The 21628-nt window shown below is 44.5% G+C and overlaps 1 protein-coding gene across 1 annotated transcript in view; it reads left to right on the top strand.

The window, feature by feature from the left end:
• Positions 1-21628, top strand: part of mgat5b (alpha-1,6-mannosylglycoprotein 6-beta-N-acetylglucosaminyltransferase B) — a gene marked incomplete at both ends in the record, with an annotated part of 96388 nt that overhangs the window by 12111 nt on the left and 62649 nt on the right. Inside the window, one exon of the mRNA XM_080446358.1 lies at positions 10624-10768. Within this exon, the coding sequence (XP_080302484.1) occupies positions 10624-10768 (145 nt within the window). The remainder of the gene's footprint in view (positions 1-10623; positions 10769-21628) is intronic.

Here is a 21628-nt window from a genome sequence, read left to right as displayed (position 1 = left end):
ATGCTGTAACGATGCAATGCTTCCCCCATGCTGTGAAGACAGCAGGTCCTCTTCAACACCTGCACATCACCTGTGGGAGATGTTGAAAAGGGCTTCTTTTGCATGTTTGAATGACTGAATAAGCAGTGCTGTTAGGTCCCCAAATGTTGTTGGGTCAGACATGGTACAGTAGCTCCTCTCATCCCCTACCAGCTCTCCTTTTTTCCCTCTCTCTCTCTCTCTCTCTCTCTGACTCTTTCTCTGACATGAACGCTCCTTTGGCATACATTGATTTTGTCTCACATGGAAGTAATGGATTCACTTCATCAGTCCAAGGCACGTGCCCCTGCTGTTTAACAAATTGGGTGATTTTTCATCCAGGTAATAAATACATCACACGGATGCGGGCGCTTGTGGCGGGAGCAGAATCAGATCCAGTGTGGCACGACACGCGGCGGGGGGAGCTTTGCCTCTGCAGCTGTGCCAGGAACCGTCTGGCAATAAAAGCCACAACCTGTCACACATGAGTTACAGTGCTGTAGTGTCGTGTGTACTCTCGACGTATGTCTGGATCACTGTGTTCAGAGGATTAGTGCACTTGTCTGTGCTCTTTTAGGATCGATTCTGAATGACATTTCCATGATGCTAGAATATTTATTTTTCCTGGGTCATTTAGTCCTTGTCCCTGTGTTAGGGGTTGCCTGTCTCTATCTTTATGTCATACAATGTACATGATTTTGATATAAATATTACTGTATCACCTCCTGATGTGCTTCAAGGTGAGAGGGACTCTTCAGTCGGATTAATATTATGTCAAAAACCTGACCAGGATAATCAATAAAACGTATTATTGCTGCAGGACCTTGTATCATCATTTGATTTACAGTACGGGAGCCATTACTGCGTTCATGAATAATCTGATGTGTCTTAGAAGGAATCAACAAAGCTCTGTTTGGATGAGGTCACTCAGGATGGCATAAGTCAGCGTCTCATGTCCTGTGAATACAGCATGTGAGCTCACTGAAAGACAATACTCTGTCAATCATATCAGTCAGATGCCTAAAATGAATGAATTGACTGTGGTGAATAATGAAAAGCTGTATGGCAGTTGTTAGACAGATTGTTGAAAAATGGATTCGCTCTGCAAAGAAGGGCTTCTCATTTCCAGCCATCAAAACCAGTGCGTAAGAGATCCGTATCTAGTCAAGTGTGCATTCATGCAGAAATTTGAGTGTCATTTTAAAGAGGAGGCTGTCACTCATAATTCCTGATTTCCTTTACTGTGACGTTCTTTGCAATAGAAACATATACAGCCAGTAAGTCCCTCGCAGTGCCAGCTGTTTATGGACGGCTGGGTAACACTGTGCTCTGCACGCATGCAGGCTACAGTACAAATGGTCATCTAATTGGAATTTGTTCATAAAATCGATTGTGCAGTGGCACTTCCGAAATGAGCGTTGTTAAAGGAGATTAGCTGTTGTTAAATGGGCCCTTTATTAACCAGCAGATGAGGAATGACACATACGCAGCTCCACATTAGCACATAGATAGTATCAGCCCTTGCTGCAATACTGTCAGCATGCCGGACTCCCGCCTGCCTGTGAAAAATGCATTAGCCAACGTGTCCCAAGGGAATGGCTGATGAACGGTTGATTGCAAACATATATAAAGCACAGTTCTAAAATTGTGCTGTGTAGGAACTGAGTTAGCTCCCGGTAATGGTGATTTATGAGCACAGCATGTGAGAGAAATGTTATTGAGAAGAAATGTGTGTTCTTCTTCCCACATGTAGCCTCTGCCTTGAGGCTGTGTTTGTGTCCAATGCAGCAGATACAATAGAGAGAGCATCTCCACAACTTGGCAGGCACTCTGAGTCCATCTCCTTCAAGCTGCCGATCTTGGCAAAATCCATAAACATGTATTCTGGCCAATGATTGTTTGCACATACAGTTGTAAATAGTTTCGTTTTTGGAGGGATTTGAAAAACGGATACTTCTGATGAGTTTTATTGGACAATATCCATAGGCCACACTGACAGGCAGTGCAGGTACAGTACGTTTTAGTTATGTGTCCTTACTTTATACAATATCATTATTATTCCAATTATTCCGCTCAGCTTGGTGCTGTCTTTATGTCTGACTGGGGAAGGTGTCTAGCTTTGATTTATTCAGACGGAGAGCGGGTGCTCTGGAGACCAGTTGAATTGAAGACACAAGCGGTGACTGAGGTGATGTTACATGGATGAGGGAGAATTAAATGTAAAGGTGCATGGCTAAAAACAAAGTGATTTGGAGATATCTGTCTGCAGTAAGCTTTTGAGATGCAGTGTTCCACGATGAGATGCAGTGTTCCACGACAACCTCCATTCATAAGCCCTGTGTGCACTCAATGCAGAGTACTTAAGTGTCCTCTCCTAACCTCTTATGCGCACACACACGCACACCTTTATACACACAATAGGAGGAGTAGGTACTAGGTCACCTGCACAGACAGATCGATTTTGCCCTAATCAGGGATGTTTTCCCTTGATTAAGCACTGGGTTCTGAATTGGTTTCTTCTTTGTTTCTTCTGTCTTTCTTTTCTGATAAAGGTGACTTTCTCTCAGACAGTGACAAATGAACTATGACTGTGGGGGGGAGGAATGTGAGTCTGCGCAATGCAGTTTCTAGAAGCTTAATGCGATTGATGAAGGAACACAGAGAGGTGATGCTTTATTTCACTCACAGTCCCCCAGAATGTTTTGTTGCTAATGTTGGCTGCTACCAATGGTTCAGTCCACAAAGCAGCTCCAAGGGTAATACCGTAGAAATACTGTTTGTTTACCACAAATGTAAGAATGTTATTTTGATACTATGTTGTTTTGATAGATGCTATAGGTTTGATTTTTACTAGTTGCTTTGTAGCACTTAGTTAATTGTTTTCGTTGCACTATATTTACATGACCTTTTATCCTGTCGTTTGTTAACTAGGGTTCATGCCATTTACTCCGATCTTTCTACATGATTCTGGATCAGAGTGTCTGCTAAAATGCCTAAATTGTAATTGTAAATTATATGAAGATTTCCTTAATTGCGCTCTTTGACTCGGATGATGTTTTGTTAATAAGCACCCTCGTTGTGCTGTTTAGAGCTCACTGTCACTACAGAAAAGCAATACAGTGTTCTGAAGCATGACACCCGTGCACTGTAGCAGACCCACGTTGACCTTGGTGGAGCTACTGGCTGTTTTAATGTGGTCCCTAGCAGCAGTTTATAATTAATCGCATAACAATTATATATTTTCAACTGTAAGGACATTTATTCTGATGGAAATGCATACTTTTTGTTGAGCAACACAGTTGTGATGAAGCATACTGTAAATTGAGCCCTTTTCTGATTCACTATGACTTGGGTGAAATGAGTAAGGGTAAAGCTTTAATGTCCCCAAGGGGCAATTTGGCTTGCAACAGCCCAACATTTTTTATACATTGAATACATAAAATATAGACATGCATACATAAACGTACACAGTTAGCAGCACCGATGTCATTGTTGTTGTCATTTGTCACCAGAACCATCAGAAGAAACAGCCTGGAAGAAATCACACCCACAGATAGCATCACACACCCATTTTGTGTAAAAAGCCAATAACTGATGGAATAAAAGACTCATATCTCTGTTAGTTTCACCTCTAGGATGGTTAAACCTCCACCTTGAGTCCAATAAGATGACTTAAAGTGGCTGTAAAGTGAATTAAGCTATTTGTTTATTGACATACATGTAAAATAGTCATGGCTGAAAATACTTTATTTTACAGCATTGTGAAATAAGACCTGTCACGGGGCAGCCCGTGCCCTATACATAGACACACTAAGAGGGAAGGGATTGATTGCTGAGGTGGAGTCGAAGTACCACACCTACCATCAGCTCCCAGTACTTACTGCAAGACTTGCTGCACCCAGGCCGTGCTACTTATATGGTGAGCAATCTGGGAACCCATCGCCAACTGAAAATGAAAAACAGCGCCCTCTGCTGTTTGTTCTATGTCTGTTGGCTCTGGGCGGACGATAACGTAACACCAGAGCACAAGGAAACCGGTGTTTGTGATGCGCCTTCAGCGCATCACTTCCGGTTGGTGCGACTATGTTTTCATTCCCACTAACAATATTTCTACACGGAACACTAACACCACTTCTCCCAGAGAACATGGATCGTTTTGGTTATAAGCCCACTTGTTTCTATGATGAAAGAGTAAGTTAAAATGTGAATATATTTCCGTGGTTTTGTCTGCTCCGCGGACGCTATTGTTAAATTAGTTTCGGTTTGTTTCGAGGGGGAAAGATCGACGGACATGTGAATCCCGCCCACTACATGTGATTGGGTAAAGCGCGGCCTACTTCCTGATCTGAATGCGCACTCGTTATGACGAACCTCCCCGACAGATTCCAACGCAGTGCAGAAGCTGTTCTTGAGAGATTATATGGTGAGTTGATGGTGCCCGGGATCGAACCCATGACCTTGTGGTCGAAAGGCGAGCGCTCTACTGACTGAGCTACCCGGTGCTTCATTGACAAATTCCAAATCACTTGTTTTAAAGAAGTTGAATGTATTGGTTATCTTTGGTCACAAAAGTGTATGGATTTGCTACCATGCAGTTTAAGGCCTGGGTGACGACAGGGTATGAATTCCAAGCCAATCATACTGGCTTCTTCCCTTCCCCGCAGAATGCTTATGTGTCACAGCCTGTGTAAAAGTGGAAGATTGGAAGTGCTGTAAACTTTGGCCAGAGCATGGCAGATGGTATTTATGAAGATAGGTGTAGGTCTTGCCAGTGCCAAAAGCGACCCAGATGTCTGTAGATAGATACTTTGGCATGAAACTTGGTGATGAGGATAACAACATCTGTATGGATACATACATGAGTACCAAGCAGGTAGAACAGCCATGCTCCAGGGCATCAAGCAGGTGAATCCGTATCCTGGTGTCGGCTTCTTCATGGTTACATGGCAGCATGGAGTGGCTGGTGTCTGTGCTGACCACTGTGATGCCAGATGTAATGAAGACCAGCTTGCCCTCTGGCCAGGCAGTTAATGCAATCTTTCCGGAGAATAAAGTAAAGAGCTCCTGCTTGTTCATAGGGTCACACAAGAAATCAGACCAATTCCCCGGCAGCTTGTCCTTTCACAGCCACCTTCCGTCGTATACCTTGCCTCTTCTGACATATTTCCCAGCCGTAGTTTCCCTCTGTCAGACAGAGAGGGAGGGCATGGATGGTTTTCATGCTTAAAGAAGGTGCTCATGTCCCCCTCTCTGTGTTGCATGGCTATATATAATCACATATATAATCAGGAGAAGTGTGCCACCACATCATCCTTCCACAGTGAGATCTGCCCTGCCTGTTTGGTCTTGGTGTTGGGCATCTGAAGAGAGGCAGTGAGTTCTATGTTGTGCATAATCTAGCCGAGGCATACAAAGTTGTGTAGATATACATTACATTACAGTCATTTAGCAGACGCTTTTATCCAAAGCGATATATTGCCAGAATTAACCAAATGTCCAAATCATGGCAGGAATAGTCACTTGCTGATATTCCCAATAGCTTTATTGAATTCCTTGACCCCAAAAACATATATTTTGACACCAAGATTGACCTTCTAAGTGGCTTGGAAACCGAGATATTGGCACTTAAGAGTCTGCTTTTTCAGCCCCTCACAGACCTCAGCCCCTCACAGACCTCCTCCGACCCGCAATAGGCCTTCCATATCTTCTGGTGTCACCTAAGGTACAAAAACACCAGGTGGGGTTATTGACAGTAGTGGTTTTCAATTTCATGTATTCATGTCAAGGACCCCCAAATCAATATGCGTTTGGCATACATTTTGGGAAATAGCAGATCTACAAGCTCACATCGTGTCGCTCTGCGTTGTGAGACTGTAGATTGGCTATTTTCAAATAGCCAATGTGTAGTAATGTATGTAGTAATGCAGGGGTCTTCAACGTTTTCAGGCCAAGGACCCCCTAGCTGAGAGATAGATGAAGCAGGGACCCCCACTACATATTGGTTAAAATTGTGTTTCAGATTAAACCTTTTTTGTTTACTTGGTCTGCTCTTTTTTCCCTCTACTCCTATACCTCTTTGCCAAAAATAGCAGATCTACAAGCTCACAACGCCTCGCAGCGTGAGGCGTTGTGAGCTTGTAGATCTGCTATTTTTGGCTAAAGTTCTCCTCAGAAAAGGGATGTTAGGGTTCAAGTGGTTAAGGTAAAAAAAAATAATCTTATCACACAAAGATTTGGCGGACCCCCTGTAGTAACTCTGAGGACCCCCTAGGGGTCCCGGACCCCCTGTTGAAGACCCCTGTAGTAATGTATAAAGGGGGTTAAACTGATTTGGTGCTCTGCTACTAATTTACTAGCCTCGATCTCCAGGCTTTTATTGTTTAGTTTTGCTAAAAAATAAAAGCCTGGCCCAGCCCGTCGGTGTACTCGGTATGAGGAAGTGTTTCATTTCCCAACCAACCAGAGTGCAGTGGGCGTCGCTCGTAATGTTGTGTTAACGGGGCGGGGGTTGACGGACAGATCGGTGAACCAATGGGATCAGCCGCAATCTCTCGCCGGCTCTATACACCCGCCCCTCTATACACGAAATCAGGAGCGTTGGGGCAGTCTACTAATTTACTGCCCCCCCCCCCCCCCCCAACAAATGGATCCACTTACGTCATAATCCACATGGATTTCTGAGGGATACCTTTCGTCCTTAGTGCGAACAAGGCAGCTGGAAGGTACCTGTCCCACTGGTTGGGATGATCTTGACACAGGGCTTTCAGCGACCTGAAAATGTTCACAGTACATAACATTATAGCAGACATTCAGATGCATTTAATGTAGTCTACAGCATTCATGTTGTGTACGGTCAATTTGGCAGTATGCAACTTACTTCTGGATGGTCCCATTTGTTTTTTCCGTTAGTCTGCGGGGTGGTAGGGCGCCGAAAAACTCCTTTTGATGTTGAGGGCCTCACAGAGCCGAGAATTCACCTATAAATTCCATTAATAATAGATTTGGAACACAATTTGACACAAATCTCAAAGTGCTACATTGCATAAAAGTATAAAAGCAATTAAGAAATGTTTTTAAATGGAAACAATAATAATAAAAACAATTAAATGAACACAATTCAGATCAATGGTACGAGCCCCATCCCCAACATAAAAAATTAAATAACAATATAATTTGTAATGTTTGATGAGTGTTGTACCTGATTTACGGAATTCCCTGGATTCCCTGATCCGAAAGGAGCCTTTGCGGGGCCCCATGCCGGTAAACAAAGTCTATGATGCACTTTGATACCGCCCCTGCATGTTTTGACCTCAGTGGGTAGGCCTCCGTCCATTTTGTAAAATAATTTACCATTACGCACATGAGGTCAATCCCCACAAGTTAACGGCTCCTTGACCTGAAAAAAAGGTGATTAAAAAAGAAACCAATTAGACATCTGTATGATTGCTGGTAGCCTATCTTTGCACATTTAGATGCATGGGATATTCAATTGCAAAACACTCACCGTTATTGGTTGATACTGGGTTTTGTCCTTTAAGCTACCCTGCTTTTTTTGGCACCCAGGGCACTCCTTGATCTTAAGTCAAATGATATGCACATTAATTTATATCACAGGCCTTTGGTCAAGCACAAACAGTAAGTGAAGGGGATATACAATCACACAAGTGTGTGAATTTAATGAATGCTTCAATTTGCCATTGTTTTCCTAAGTAGGCCCTGCATAAATAGGCCTGCATGTACAAATGATATATACACATTTGGATGACCCTTGACCCCTCCAACTTACCCATTTGCGGATGTCAGCCTCCATTCCAGGCCAGTAGTATCGGTGGATCACTGCGTGGTGTGTTTTCTCCACACCACAGTGACCACCGATACTACTGGCATGGAATTCGTTGAACACCGACGCCGCCTCAGCAGCCGACGCCACCACCTACATACATAGATAGCATATAAAGAGATGAGATAGACAGATACTTAGATTCCTCTTTTGATTCCCATAGGGAAATTCAAGTAGAAATAAATAGACACACTAAGAGGGAAGGGACTATTTGTAGCATATGATTTTTGCCTGTATTCAATGTAGAAATGACAGACTTCAGGGGTTCAAACTTTGTTTATTTAAACACTGTTTATTGGAACTGATCTGAAATGTTTGTTTGTCACCTGGTCTTTCCTCTGCAGTACTGGCACCCTCTGAATCTGACTGGTAACTGCCTAAACAGAGCAGGCTAGTCAATTGGGTTTAAGAAGGGGTGGAACGTGCCATGTACTGTACAGGAGGAGGGGTGTTTGACAATGTTAATGAGCAAAGTATTTCTATGTCTTTTTGAAGTAAATGCAAACCCAAAATGGTGTTTAGTTTAAGGTACAACATCTATTTATGTGGGAGGTTATTTATTCAGCAGATAGTTGTAAGCTTGTAGATAAGCTCACTTTAAGGTTAATTGTTTCTGTGCTTGTGGTAGGATCCACTCCCTATTTAAGGGAGGCTGCAAGTGACAGTCAGTTAGTTGAACTTGGCAAGCAAAGCGTTAACAGCCGTGAGACAGAGCTACCCGTGCCCTTAGTTAAGGGATAGCCTTGTTGTGCAGTCACTGTATGGTTTGTTGTCTTTAGTTCTGCTTTAAGTAATTCTATAATTTTTGTAAGTCTATTTTTCCACGTCTTATTTATTTTTCTCTATCTACCTGCTGCATATTGGACTGTTTTCCGGAGGTGTGAGAGAAATAAAACTCAACGATCTGCAAATTCTGAACTTGTTCATTTTTGGAGCCTTGGCCGCTTGGTCAACCTTTACAAGACCGCTTAAGTCTTTTGAATATCTGGGGTAGGATATTCTGGGAGGGAATAAAATATCACTTGATGACGCACCACAGTGATACTGTAATATTTAATGAGCCTACTGTACTATCATACTGTACATCAAGTCAGTTATTCAGGTGCAGAAGCTCCGCCCCTCATGCATGCCCCAGAGCGCAGTGGTCTAGCTAGCCTGTGTTGCTCTTCCCCTCCCCCCACTCTTGAGTCCCTACAGCTAGTCTGCAGTACTTGCTTTTTGAAACACAGTTTTGTTAGTTTATAGCTTTTGCTAATTTAGTCCATCATCATGGCTCCTTGGCGCAAACGCGTTTTGCCTGGATGCCAGGCTCACCAGAGCAGTTCCATTTCACTGTTCGCGTTTCCAAAGGAAATGAAGAAGAGGTGGATTGATTTTGTGAAGCGCCATTGTGACGGAGAGCTGAGGTTGAGTTTGAGGTTTCTCAATCTCTTCTGGTTCCTCTGGTTCTGGTGGCTCAAACATGTATGGCTGCACATTTCCAATGAAACTATTTGGCGCATACATTTTTCTATGATTCGAATGAGACCTCTTCCGTGAATGGGCGTGGCGCACACATACACACACATACAAGCAAACAAACAAACACGAGCGAGCAAGCAACTTCATTGAATTGAATAGGTGGGGGCCGTCCGTTCTCTTCCGCGGAGGAAAGTCTGGTGAGGCGACGTTAGGACGAGACCCTCTTTGGACGAAACCGTGGCGAAAGATTCTTCTGTGAATGGGTGCGGCTTCAGATACTGTACATTGGACACGCCCTTACAGTCCGAGGCAGAGAGGCCAGAAAAATATTGCATTGTATTTCATCCATTTTGAAACATCATTTTAGATTTTTTTCAACATTCAAATTTGGTCTGTTGGTTACACATTACTCTGTGGTGTGTCAAACTCGGAATACATATTGTGTCATATTTATTTTGCTTTACAGGATCGTTAAGCTTTCTGTGTGGCTTTGACTTGGTACAGGTGGCAAAGATTTTTACATTTGGTGTGGCAGTTGGCTTAGGAGATACTGTAGAGCAGCGGGTTTGATCTCCGGCTTCTCCTCGTGCTGTGTTGAAGTGTTCTAACTGTTCCCCAGGTGCTGCTATGGGGCTGCCCACTGCTCATAATAGTCCTCAAATGTAGGTGACAAATGTCCCCACAGGGATCAATAAAAGTCTAAAAAAAATATACACTGGTAACAACACACATTCACAATTTCTCCCAGCAAATTTAGAGTAATTGGAGCCAGCGGAGAAGGCAGCAACAATAAAAACAGCAGCACTGTCCCCATTTGACTCATTTGTCCCTTTCCTGTTTGTGTTGAGTGCTGGCACCCTGTGAGTCATTACTTTAGCAATGAAGGTCAAGAAATAAGAGACACCAGAATGTTGATGTCTAGAGGTACAGTGAACTGAAATATAAACGGGTGGTTTTGAAATGTAACCGTGGGCAGTTGTTTATATATTTAACATTTTCAAGGGGACAAAGTTCACATTCAAAATAAGGATTACTTGCTTTCTCCACACGTTTCTACTAGAGAGACAGGGCTGATGCTTTTCAGATGCAACCTTTTGCAGTTTTTTCATATTTTTTAACATTTTCAATGGGATAATTTTCACTTTCAAAATAAAGATTAGTTGCTTTCTCAACAGGTTTATTTCTTACCCTTTCACATATTTGTTTTTAGTTTTATCTTCTTTGCTGTTTTTTTTACCTCTGTGGCCTATATTGTGATGACGACTGTATATTTGTAATACTGTGTGTGTGTGTTTTTATTTTAGTACTTGGTGGGCCAGAGTCTCGCGGGGTACTGAGGAAAATCAGTGATATGCTGGAGGTGATTATGAAGAGGATGGATGCACTATCTAAACTCGGCAACACCACCGACTCCCACAGGCTGGACGAACTCAGTTCCGCACTGGACAGGTAGGCTACACACCTGCACTATATGTGCATGTCACTAATCCTCATTGTGGTCCTCTCAAAGGAACACAATGAAAACTATTAAAGTGCTCCTCGGAGCACAGGTCTCCGTCAGGGCAGGTAGGTTAGTGGGCCAGCAATGTTCGGAATTTGCCAATCAGGCTGGAATGTGAAAAATCGGACGGATCGGACAGATCCATCTTGATCACTTGACTAAAGAGATAATATGTACCGATTTGCGTGATATTTGGACAACATTTGTAGGAGTAATATACTTTTTCGGCCTCCTGGTGGCGCTATAATAGGGCAATGTTGAAAGGGTGGCATTTGTTCCTCAACGTAGTGCAAATGTGCGTGCAAATTTCACCGCAATCGGACGCTGCGTTCATGATGTGCCGCATTTTGTTCAAAACGGGCCACTGCAAACTTTAGATGTCAATCTTAGCCAATCAGGATGGAGTGTGAAAAATCAAACAGATTCGTCTTGATTACATGACTATAGAGATCATGTGTACCGATTTGCGTGAAATTTGGATAAAATCTGAAGGAGTAATATTCAAAAATGTGTTTTACATAAGTCGGCCTCCTGGTAGCGCTATAAAAGGCAGATGGGAAAAATGCAGATCAAAGATGTTTCCTTGGTCTCTAGGGAGTGCACAACAAGTTTTACACAGATCGGTGCAGTTATAGGTAAAAACACGAATCGGCCTGTTATAGCGCCACCATAAGGCTGATTTAAAAAAGTGGAATTTCTTCCTCGGCCTAGTGAGAATGTGCGTGAAAAAATTCACAAAAATTGCATGCTGTGTTCATGATTTGAGGCATTTTGTTCAAAACGGAGCAGTCCTACAAACTTTGGAAGCCATTCTTAGCCAATAAGCCAATGGAATATGAAAAATCACACCCAGTGTGAAGTGGGCGGTGTGGTCATCACAGTGGTCATCACAGTGATGGTGTCAGGCGCACATGGAAGGACTCAGAATGCAGACACAGAAGGCACTGAAAACAGGCTTTATTCACAAAAAACTTCCAAGGCAGGCAAGGGGCAGGCAAGGAATAAACAGTGGAAAGCGGGGGTCGAATCCAGGGGGGGCAGTCAACGAGGGCGAAGGTACAGGCAGGGACTGGGCAAAAACGAGGTCTAGGGGACAAAGCAGAGATCAGAAAAACAGCAAAAACTTGGCTTGAAAACTAGGCAGTGCTTGACAGCTTGAAAACAAGACAATCTGGCAAAGGCCTGCAGAGAGGCTGGGCCTTAAATACTGTGGGCATGATTGGAGGTGAGTGTATGCAGGTGGTCACACTGATCCAGACACACCCACACCCACTCCTAGGTCAGACTGTGACAGTACCCCTCCCTCTACGGACGCCTCCTGGCGTCCCATCCAAGGCACCGGGGTTGTCACGGCGAAAGTCACTGATGAGGGAGGGATCCACGACAAACCTGGACGGAATCCAACTCCGCTCCTCAGGTCCAAAACCCTCCCAGTCAGCAAGGTACTGGAAGCCCCTGCCCCTGCGGCGAACTTTCAATAACCTCCTGACCGTAAACACCTCTCCACCATCGATGACCCTGGGAGGCGGAGGGGGCTTGGAGGGAGGGGAGAGAGGGCTGAGTACAACAGGCTTGACTTGGGAAACATGAAAGGCAGGGTGAACACGTTGCATGGGCCGAGGCAGCTTAAGTCTTACAGCAGAGGTATTGATGAGTTTGGTAATGGGAAAAGGCCCAACAAACCTGGGTGCTAACTTACGAGACAGGACCTTCAGAGGTAGATTCCTGGAGGAAAGCCAGACCTTCTGTCCAACCTTGTAGCGGGGTGCTGTTGAGCGGCGTCTGTCAGCGTGCTTCTTGAAGTAGGCCACCGACTGCAACAGACGGGCTCGAGCCCGTCTCCAGGTTCGCCGACATTGCTGAACAAAAGCCTGGGCTGAGGGGACTGCCACTTCCTCCTCCTGTGCAGGAAACAGTGGAGGCTGGTAGCCTAGGCAACACTGGAAAGGGGAAAGGCCAGTAGCTGTAGTGGGGAGTGAGTTATGTGCATATTCAACCCAGGGAAGCATCTTACTCCAGGATGTGGTGTTGGAAGAGGTCATGCACCGAAGGGCCACCTCCAGGCTCTGGTTGGCTCTCTCCGTCTGGCCATTGGTCTGGGGATGATAACCAGAAGACAGGCTGGCAGAAGCGCCAATGAGCTTGCAAAATGCCCTCCAGAATTGAGCAGAGAACTGCGGGCCCCTGTCGGAAACTATATCCTGGGGTAAACCATGAAGCTTAAAAACATGAGTGATTAGCAGTTCTGCCGTCCCCTTGGCTGTGGGCAACTTTGTCAAGGGAATAAAATGAACTGCTTTGGAGAACCTGTCAACTACGGTAAGTATGCATGTGTTACCTTCGGACATGGGCAGACCAGTAACAAAATCAAGGGCTATGTGGGACCAGGGTCGGCGGGGAACAGGAAGGGGTCTTAGAAGGCCAGCCGGGGGTCTGTTGCTGTGCTTGTTCTGGGCACACGTCTCACAGGCTGCCACAAACTGCTTCACATCCTCCTTCATGGATGGCCACCAGAAGCGCCGCTTAATGAAGGCCAGTGTCCGGTCCACCCCCGGGTGACACACTAGCCTGGAGCCATGTCCCCAGGTCAACACCTCTGAACGAACAGATGCGGGGACAAACAAGCAACTAGGAGGACCATTACCTGGGCCGGGTTCCTGACTCTGGGCCCTCAGAACCTGAGACTCAACGTCAAAGAATGCAGCCCCAACTATCAGCTCAGGAGGCAGAATAGGCTCGGGGGCCAAAGACTCCTTCTCTGGAGAATAGATCCTGGACAGGGCATCTGGCTTAGTATTTTTGGAACCTGGGCGATATGACAGGGTGAAATTGAAACGTGAAAAAAACAGAGACCATCGAGCTTGGCGGGAATTAAGGCGTTTAGCCGTCTTGATATACTCAAGGTTTTTGTGATCAGTCCAGACAAAGAAGGGCAAGGTCCCTCCCTCAAGGCAGTGTCGCCACTCTTCTAAAGCTAGCACCACTGCCAGCAGTTCACGATCTCCTATGGTGTAGTTGCGCTCAGCAGGAGACAGACGATGAGAGAAGTAGGCACAGGGGTGCAGTCTATTGTCCTTGGGGGATCTCTGGGACAGCACACCACCGACTCCGGTCTCTGAGGCGTCAACCTCCACAACAAACTGCAGAGAGGGATCAGGGACAGTTAGGACAGGTACAGTGGTGAAACAATACTTGAGTTTGGAAAAGGCATCCTCTGCCTGAGGATTCCAGCGGAAAGGTATCTTAGACGAGGTCAAAGCTGTGAGTGGGGCAGCAACAGTACTGTAGTTGCGTACAAACTTGCGATAAAAATTGGCAAAACCTAAAAAACCTTGGAGATCACGCCTTGTGGCTGGCCTGGGCCAATCAGTGACTGCTTTTACCTTGGAGGGATCTACGTGAAGTTGGCCGGAGCTCACAATGAACCCCAAAAATGACACTGTGCTCTGGTGGAACTCGCACTTCTCTGCCTTTACAAAGAGACGGTTCTCCAGGAGTCGTTGGAGAACCTGCCTGACATGGTGTCTGTGCTCCTTAAGAGAGGGAGAAAAAATTAATATGTCATCCAAGTAAACAAAAACAAAGCGGTTGACCATGTCTCTCAGCACGTCATTGACTAGGGCCTGAAAAACAGCAGGAGCATTAGTCAAACCAAAAGGTAAAACTAGATATTCATAATGCCCTGTGGATGTGTTAAAAGCAGTTTTCCACTCATCTCCCTCTCTTATCCTCACAAGGTGATAGGCATTGCGTAGGTCAAGTTTAGTAAAGACATGTGCACCCTGTAATAGTTCAAAGGCTGTAGACATGAGTGGCAAAGGGTAACGATTCTTGACAGTGACATCATTCAAACCTCTGTAATCGATGCATGGCCTTAGGGAACCGTCCTTCTTGCCAACGAAAAAGAAGCCAGCACCAGCAGGGGAGGACGATGGGCGGATGATGCCTGCGGCCAGGGATTCCGAGATGTACTTGTTCATCGCCTCAGTCTCTGCAGGTGAGAGGGAATAAAGGCGCCCCTTGGGGGGCATGGCTCCTTCCAGGAGGTCAATCGAACAGTCATATGGCCTGTGAGGCGGCAGGGAAACAGCACGGGACTTACTAAAAACAGTCTTTAAGTCCAGGTACTCAGGAGGGACAGAGGACAAATCGGGGAATTCCTCAGTCCTGTCTTGCTCCAGAGAGAGAGAAATGGCAGCTGAGGTTAGGCAGTGAGAGTGGCAAAACTGACTCCAACTCATAATTGTGCTATCAGCCCAGTTAACATGAGGGTTGTGGACCGACAGCCAGGGAAAGCCTAGGACAATGGGGACATGAGGGTTATCCATTACGTGAAAAGATAAGCGTTCGGAATGATTACCGGAAACTCGCACCCCAACGGGCTCTGTGACATGAGTGATACGCATGAGACTCCGTCCATTAATGGCACTAGTCAATAAGGGCTGCTTCAGGGGAAGCACAGGAATTTTCAACTGACGGGCTGTGGCCGCACAGATGAAACTTTCATCTGCCCCGGAATCTATGAGAGCTGTGAGGGGGTGAGTACCATCAGACAGCAACAGCATAATGGGTAATAAAGAACGTTTGGCAGGGTAATTACCTTGAGCAGTGCCCACCAGAAGCCCTGCTTCTAATGATGGGCGTCGCCTTTTAGTGGACACTTGAGGCTAAAATGACCCATCTGGCCACAGTAGAAACAGGCATTCTCCTGGCGGCGACGAATGCGCTCCTCGGGGGACAGCTTGGCACGATCGACCTGCATAGGCTCTGGAGGGGGGGCTGCCTCCTGGAGAGGCGGAGAAGCAGTGGTGGGCTGTGGGCGAGGGCGGAACAAACCCCTCTCATAGCGCCGCTCCCTGAGTCGAGCGTCGATCCTGCCGGACAGCTTCACCAACTCATGGAATCCAGTCGGCAGCTCATGTGACACCAGTTCATCCTTAACAGCATCTGACAGACCACTCAAGAAGGCATCAGACAAGGCGGTGTCTCCCCACGCACACGAGGCAGCCAGGGTACGGAAATCAATGGCATAGTCAAAAACGGACCTGCTGCCTTGCTTGAGCTGTAGCAACTGTCTGGCAGCATCCCTGCCCGAAACAGAGCGGTCAAAAACCTCCTTCATTTCACTGGTAAAGTCCCTGTAGTTACCACAAATAGGGTCATCAGAATCCCATATGGCTGTTCCCCACTCCCGAGCCTTGCCAGTGAGTAAGGTGATTATATAGGCCACACGTGAACGCTGTGTAGGGAAAGCTGAGGCCTGTAGCTCTAAAATCAATGAACATTGGGACAAAAAGGAACGACAGGTTCCGGGCTCACCGTTGTAAGGTTGAGGTGGGGGCAGTCTGGGTTCTCTGGCAGCAGGCTGAGGAGCGTCAGGCTGACTAAAAGGGGCGGGGACGGATGCAGCAGAGGAAGCCTGCACACTCAGCTGTTGCAATTGAGTATTGAGTGCATGGAAAGAATTAGCCAAAGTGGTCAGGTTTTGGTCAATCTTCTGTATTCCCTGTTGTTGATTTCCCAGCAAGGCTCCATGTTCATTCACTGCCGCCTGCAGGGCCTTCAGGTCTGCTGAGTCCATAATGGCCAGATTGTAATGTCAGGCGCACATGGAAGGACTCAGAATGCAGACACAGAAGGCACTGAAAACAGGCTTTATTCACAAAAAACTTCCAAGGCAGGCAAGGGGCAGGCAAGGAATAAACAGTGGAAAGCGGGGGTCGAATCCAGGGGGGGCAGTCAACGAGGGCGAAGGTACAGGCAGGGACTGGGCAAAAACGAGGTCTAGGGGACAAAGCAGAGATCAGAAAAACAGCAAAAACTTGGCTTGAAAACTAGGCAGTGCTTGACAGCTTGAAAACAAGACAATCTGGCAAAGGCCTGCAGAGAGGCTGGGCCTTAAATACTGTGGGCATGATTGGAGGTGAGTGTATGCAGGTGGTCACACTGATCCAGACACACCCACACCCACTCCTAGGTCAGACTGTGACAGATGGAAGCTCACTTTAAAAAAAAGTGTTTTTTTTTAAGTGCATAGTCCTATTTATAGGCTATTAATTTCATCATGTGTCTCGCTAGCCAATCACAGTGCTGAATAGAGTCAGCCAATAGAGTCAGCCAATCACAGTACAGCTAGGGGTGTACTAATGCTAGGGGTGTACTTACTAATTATGAGCCAATCACAGTACAGCGAAGGATGTACTAATACTAGGGGTGTACTAATTATGAGCCAATCACAGTACAGCGAAGGGTGTACTAATGAGGTGTCCCAACCCCACTTATAGGGGCGGCTACACCGCCCAAAAATCTGTTTGTTTAATGACTATAGAGATACTGTGTACCGATTTGTGTAATGTTTGGACAAAATCTGTAGGAGTAGGCCTACTGTCAAAATGTTTTTGTTGCAAAAAGTGGCCTCCTGGTGGCGCTATAACAGGCCCATGTGAAGAGGTTCTAAATTGGCATCCAGGGAGTGTGTGTGCACAGTTTCGCTGCGATCAAGGCAACAGTGCCGGAGATTAGCTGTCCACAGACAGAAGGACACACGGACACACAGACGGACAGACAGGGTGCAAAACATACTCTCAGGCGGAGACAATAAGCTGTATTATGCATTTTTGTCAATCAAGATGTCAATCAATTAATCAATGAATCAAATCCTTTACACTAACCATGAGCTAATTGTTGAGCACACATTGGCTGAAGAGTATGTTATGCCTGATTTATACTTATACTAATAAGCGGCATGTTGCGCACCGAAAATAGCAGATATACAGGCTCACAACATTTGCAGTGACCTGTTTTGATCTTGTAGATCTGCTATTTTCAGTATGTGACACCAGCGGACACCAACTAAGTATGAATCACCCTTTACTGTGAACCACAGCTTTGACATGAGAGAGAATGTTTTCTTTGTAGCCCTCTAGGCTTTTCATTGCATACAGCTGTTGGAAAGCAGAAGTTGTTGTTTGGGCTGGAAATAGTGCACTTGCTGCCTGGTCAGTAGAAGTAGAGACCTGCAGCAGGCTTGTGTAGAAATGACATGGGGTTTATACAAAGACCTGATCTAAGCCTCTGTGGGAAAAGCAAAATGCCATGACTCCACAGATGCTGAAGTGAACAAATATATACTAGGATCCACCTGTTTCTGTGAAGAGGTTACGTAAGAAGAATTTCTAGGGCTTTTTCTAAGATTTTTCTCAAAATGCATTCTTTTTGGTGGCATGGTACATTTTAATGAGCCTGGATTCCAGGATGAGAGAAGACATATTTCCTAAAGCCTAGATCAAGACCAAATATTTGTGACGAGACAAAACAGTTTTAAGCCTGATTTATACATCATTGTACAGCGGTGGCGTGAGCCAAAAATAGCCTTGATGGCATTAAGCATTCTAATGCAATTCTAATGCAATTTAAGCATTGGAACTTTGCAGCGTTCTGAATTACCCTTTAGGGTCGTCAATAGCCGAACATCATGTGAAATTGTGAGATTTGATGACAGAGCCGAGGGATTTAGTGTATGGAAAAGGAGAGGGCCGTGTGCAGAGCCCTGGGGCACCCCTGTGGAGAGGTGCCAATGTTGTGGACAGAAATCCTATTCATGTAATCCAGTGTTAATCCAGTGAGAATGATAAATTAATATACACTCTTGACACCAAAATGTTCCATTGACAGTTTAAGGCTGATTTTATACTTGCGTGTGTGTCGCGTTCTGAGCTTGTAGATCGACTAGTTTCTTTAACTAAGCATAACAGAGCCTTTACTGGATGAACCAGTCTATAGCAGAAGATAGGGGAAAAAATTTAGCGAGGGCGGGGGTGCCACTCCTGCCGGACAAGTCAAAGCTATACTGTACCACCCCGGAGCAGTGTGATCTGTGGTCTCCATGACAACAGACCCTTTTCTCGCGCACACACACTAGCTCAGGGTTTGAGAGGAATGTCTCCCTCTTGCAGCAGTTTCTGACACCTCTGTTTTTTGCTCTCTTGGACATCACTGTTCCTACGCTTACACCGCCTCTGGCCCTCTTCCTCACACTTCACTTAAAAATCTCCTCTTAAGAACCCTCCAAGCCATAGAAGCTACCTTTGAACATTTCTATAAATGGTCTACATTTCTATGGCATCTTTACAATGTGCTTCTACATTCAGCCATTCACATGCACATTCACACACCAACAGTGGGAACAACCATACAAGTCAGTAAGTAGGGCTGCAACTATTGATTATTTTCTTAATGATTATTGTATCGATTACTTTTTTGATTAATGGTATAGTAGAGTTTTATTTTGTTATATATATATATATATATATATATATATATATATATATATATATATATATATATGATTAGATTAACCACTTAACAACGGTTTTGTGCAAAAATAGTTACTTAAAAATAAAAAAAATGCTTTTCACTTATACTGATAATATGCCCAAAATAGGGAAAGATTATTCATTGATTACCTTATAAAATTTCGATTATCGATTATTTTTATAATCTGTTAAATCAATTTGTTCGATTAACGGTTGCACCCCTACAAGTCGCCAACTTGCTCAGTGGGAGGAGCCAGGAGGAGCCAGGGGATCAGACTGGGAACCTTCAGGTTTCCTCGACAGCCACTGCCTCCTTTGCAATAGCCATAATAAGTGCCCATAATATAATCGAACAAAATGTAATAAAGTCAATATTGGGCAGTTATGACGTTGTTGGCCGCCACCTATGTATCTGCTTCCAGCTGCAGAAAATGAAAGCTTGATGGATGGTTTTGGCTAATGTTTACTATAGAACGACCAGAACGGTTTAGAGTAGAAATCCCACCTCTCACTAGGTGTGGCTCCTATTTCTACTAGTGCATGGTCTTGTTTATCGTGTTCTGGCTAATACTTTTTACCATTATGGTTCCACTGTATGACATTATGTTCCTAGAGCTGAATTTAGTGTGGCCAGTGCCCTATGCAATAACATTAAGTTGTGTGTCTAACAAGGGTACAATAGGCCTCTTACGGACCTAAATATGAAACATTATGGCAAAAAAGAGCAAATGCTTTTAAAGCCAATTTAATGATGATAAAACGTCCACTATGAATAATTCTTGGCTTCGTTCATGCCTCAGCTAGGTGATAAAACACGTTTAGTAAGTCTAGCTGCTGGATTGAGCCTAGACACAGACAGTGTGTGTGTGTGTGTGTGTGTGTGTGTGTGTGTGTGCGTGTGTGCGTGTGTGCGTGCGTGCGTGCGTGCATGCGTGCGTGCGTGCATGCGTGTGTATGTACACTAGGGGTGTGCCGATATATCGTCCCGCGATATATCGCGATACGTTTTCGTGACGATATGTTATCGTTTTGAAAGAAAAAAAAATCGTTAAAAAAACAAAAACAAAATAATAATCAGGTATGCAAACAGCCCCGAGGTGAAAAGGGTGACAACATGTTGTTGTTTTTTCGGGTCAGGTGTCACACTATTGCCCTATTTGGATTCAAAACGGCTATTGTAGCTGAAAAGCTACAAGTTCGCATATCTGAATAATGCAAAAACAGAATTATTTGTTTGCATTTGCTTTTTTTCTCCCCCATATATTTTTCATAATAAAAAAAAGTGCGTATCGTATCGTATCGAAATCGTATCGAAGTTGTGAGCCAAATATCGTATCGTATCGTTTGGTGAAATTAGTGTATCGGCACACCCCTAATGTACACATGAGTGCATTCAGAAAAACAAATAACGCACATCCTCCGTTCTTTGGTGCTGAGCTCAGTGATACTGAAACAAAAATAGGGCTCACAACTCACTTTTATCAGTTTTATGCTCCAAGGTTTTATTCAAACAAACACATGAGTGCATTGACATCAACGCCGGGTGACATGCTGGCTCAAAGAGTAGGAAGTATGAGTACTACTTTCCTCCAGGGCACAACAACAACTGTAGTTAAATTAAGGATTATATCGTCGCTGTTGGGCAGAAACCTTGCATCTCCATATTTCTTCTTTTTATGTTTTTTTCATGAATCAATGCCCTATTGTTTACTTTGCTGTAGGACAGTGTGCAAAAGTAGTGAAAAAAGCTGATCTACAAGCTTCTTTTTTGAAAATGTTAATGACATGCCCAAAATAGGGACGCCAGGTTGAAAGTGGCTAAGTCTACTTGTGGGGTTTATACATATTTAAAGGTAGGGTAAGTGATATTTTTTGGTTAAAACTGTTCAGTAACAGGAGTCTCCCCGTCTCTCCAGCTCTTTAATAAACAGAAAATACATTTTCCGGTAGGTGTCAAAATCTCAGCCAATCAGGAGAAAGGACCCATTTTTAAGCTTCATTTTTATAGTGTTCCAGTTCCAATTTTGTCTGCTCATTTCTTAGTGTCATCACTTCCATTTCACTTGTTTAATCTATATCCTGATTGAGTTCTCTATCCTGATTGGATAAAATTGGAAATTAAACTGAAACTGAAACGAAAATGCATTTTCTGTTTTATAAAGAGCTGGAGAGACATGGAGACTCCCTGTACTGAACAAACACTCTATAGCAATGTGTACTATCAGAATATAGAGCTATTTAACACTTATTTTAACCAAAGAAAATCACTTACCCTACCTTTAACCAATTAAAAGTATTAAAGGGATATTTCACTTTCAAACATGTTTGGGTCTTTTGAATTACTTGTGATGGGGTCTTTTGAATTACTTGTGTGAGCAGCCCGGACAGTTTTTAAGTTGCTTGATTCAGATGTTTGATATTCATTTTATCAGACACGTCACGCACCCTTCCTATACAAACCCATGGTAACTTCAAACTCCATTTTAACATTGA

This window comes from Gymnoscopelus braueri, assembly GCF_963280865.1.
Source record: "Gymnoscopelus braueri genome assembly, chromosome: 13".
Classification (NCBI taxonomy): Eukaryota; Metazoa; Chordata; class Actinopteri; order Myctophiformes; family Myctophidae; genus Gymnoscopelus; species Gymnoscopelus braueri.
This window is presented reverse-complemented; position numbering and strand designations above follow the sequence as displayed.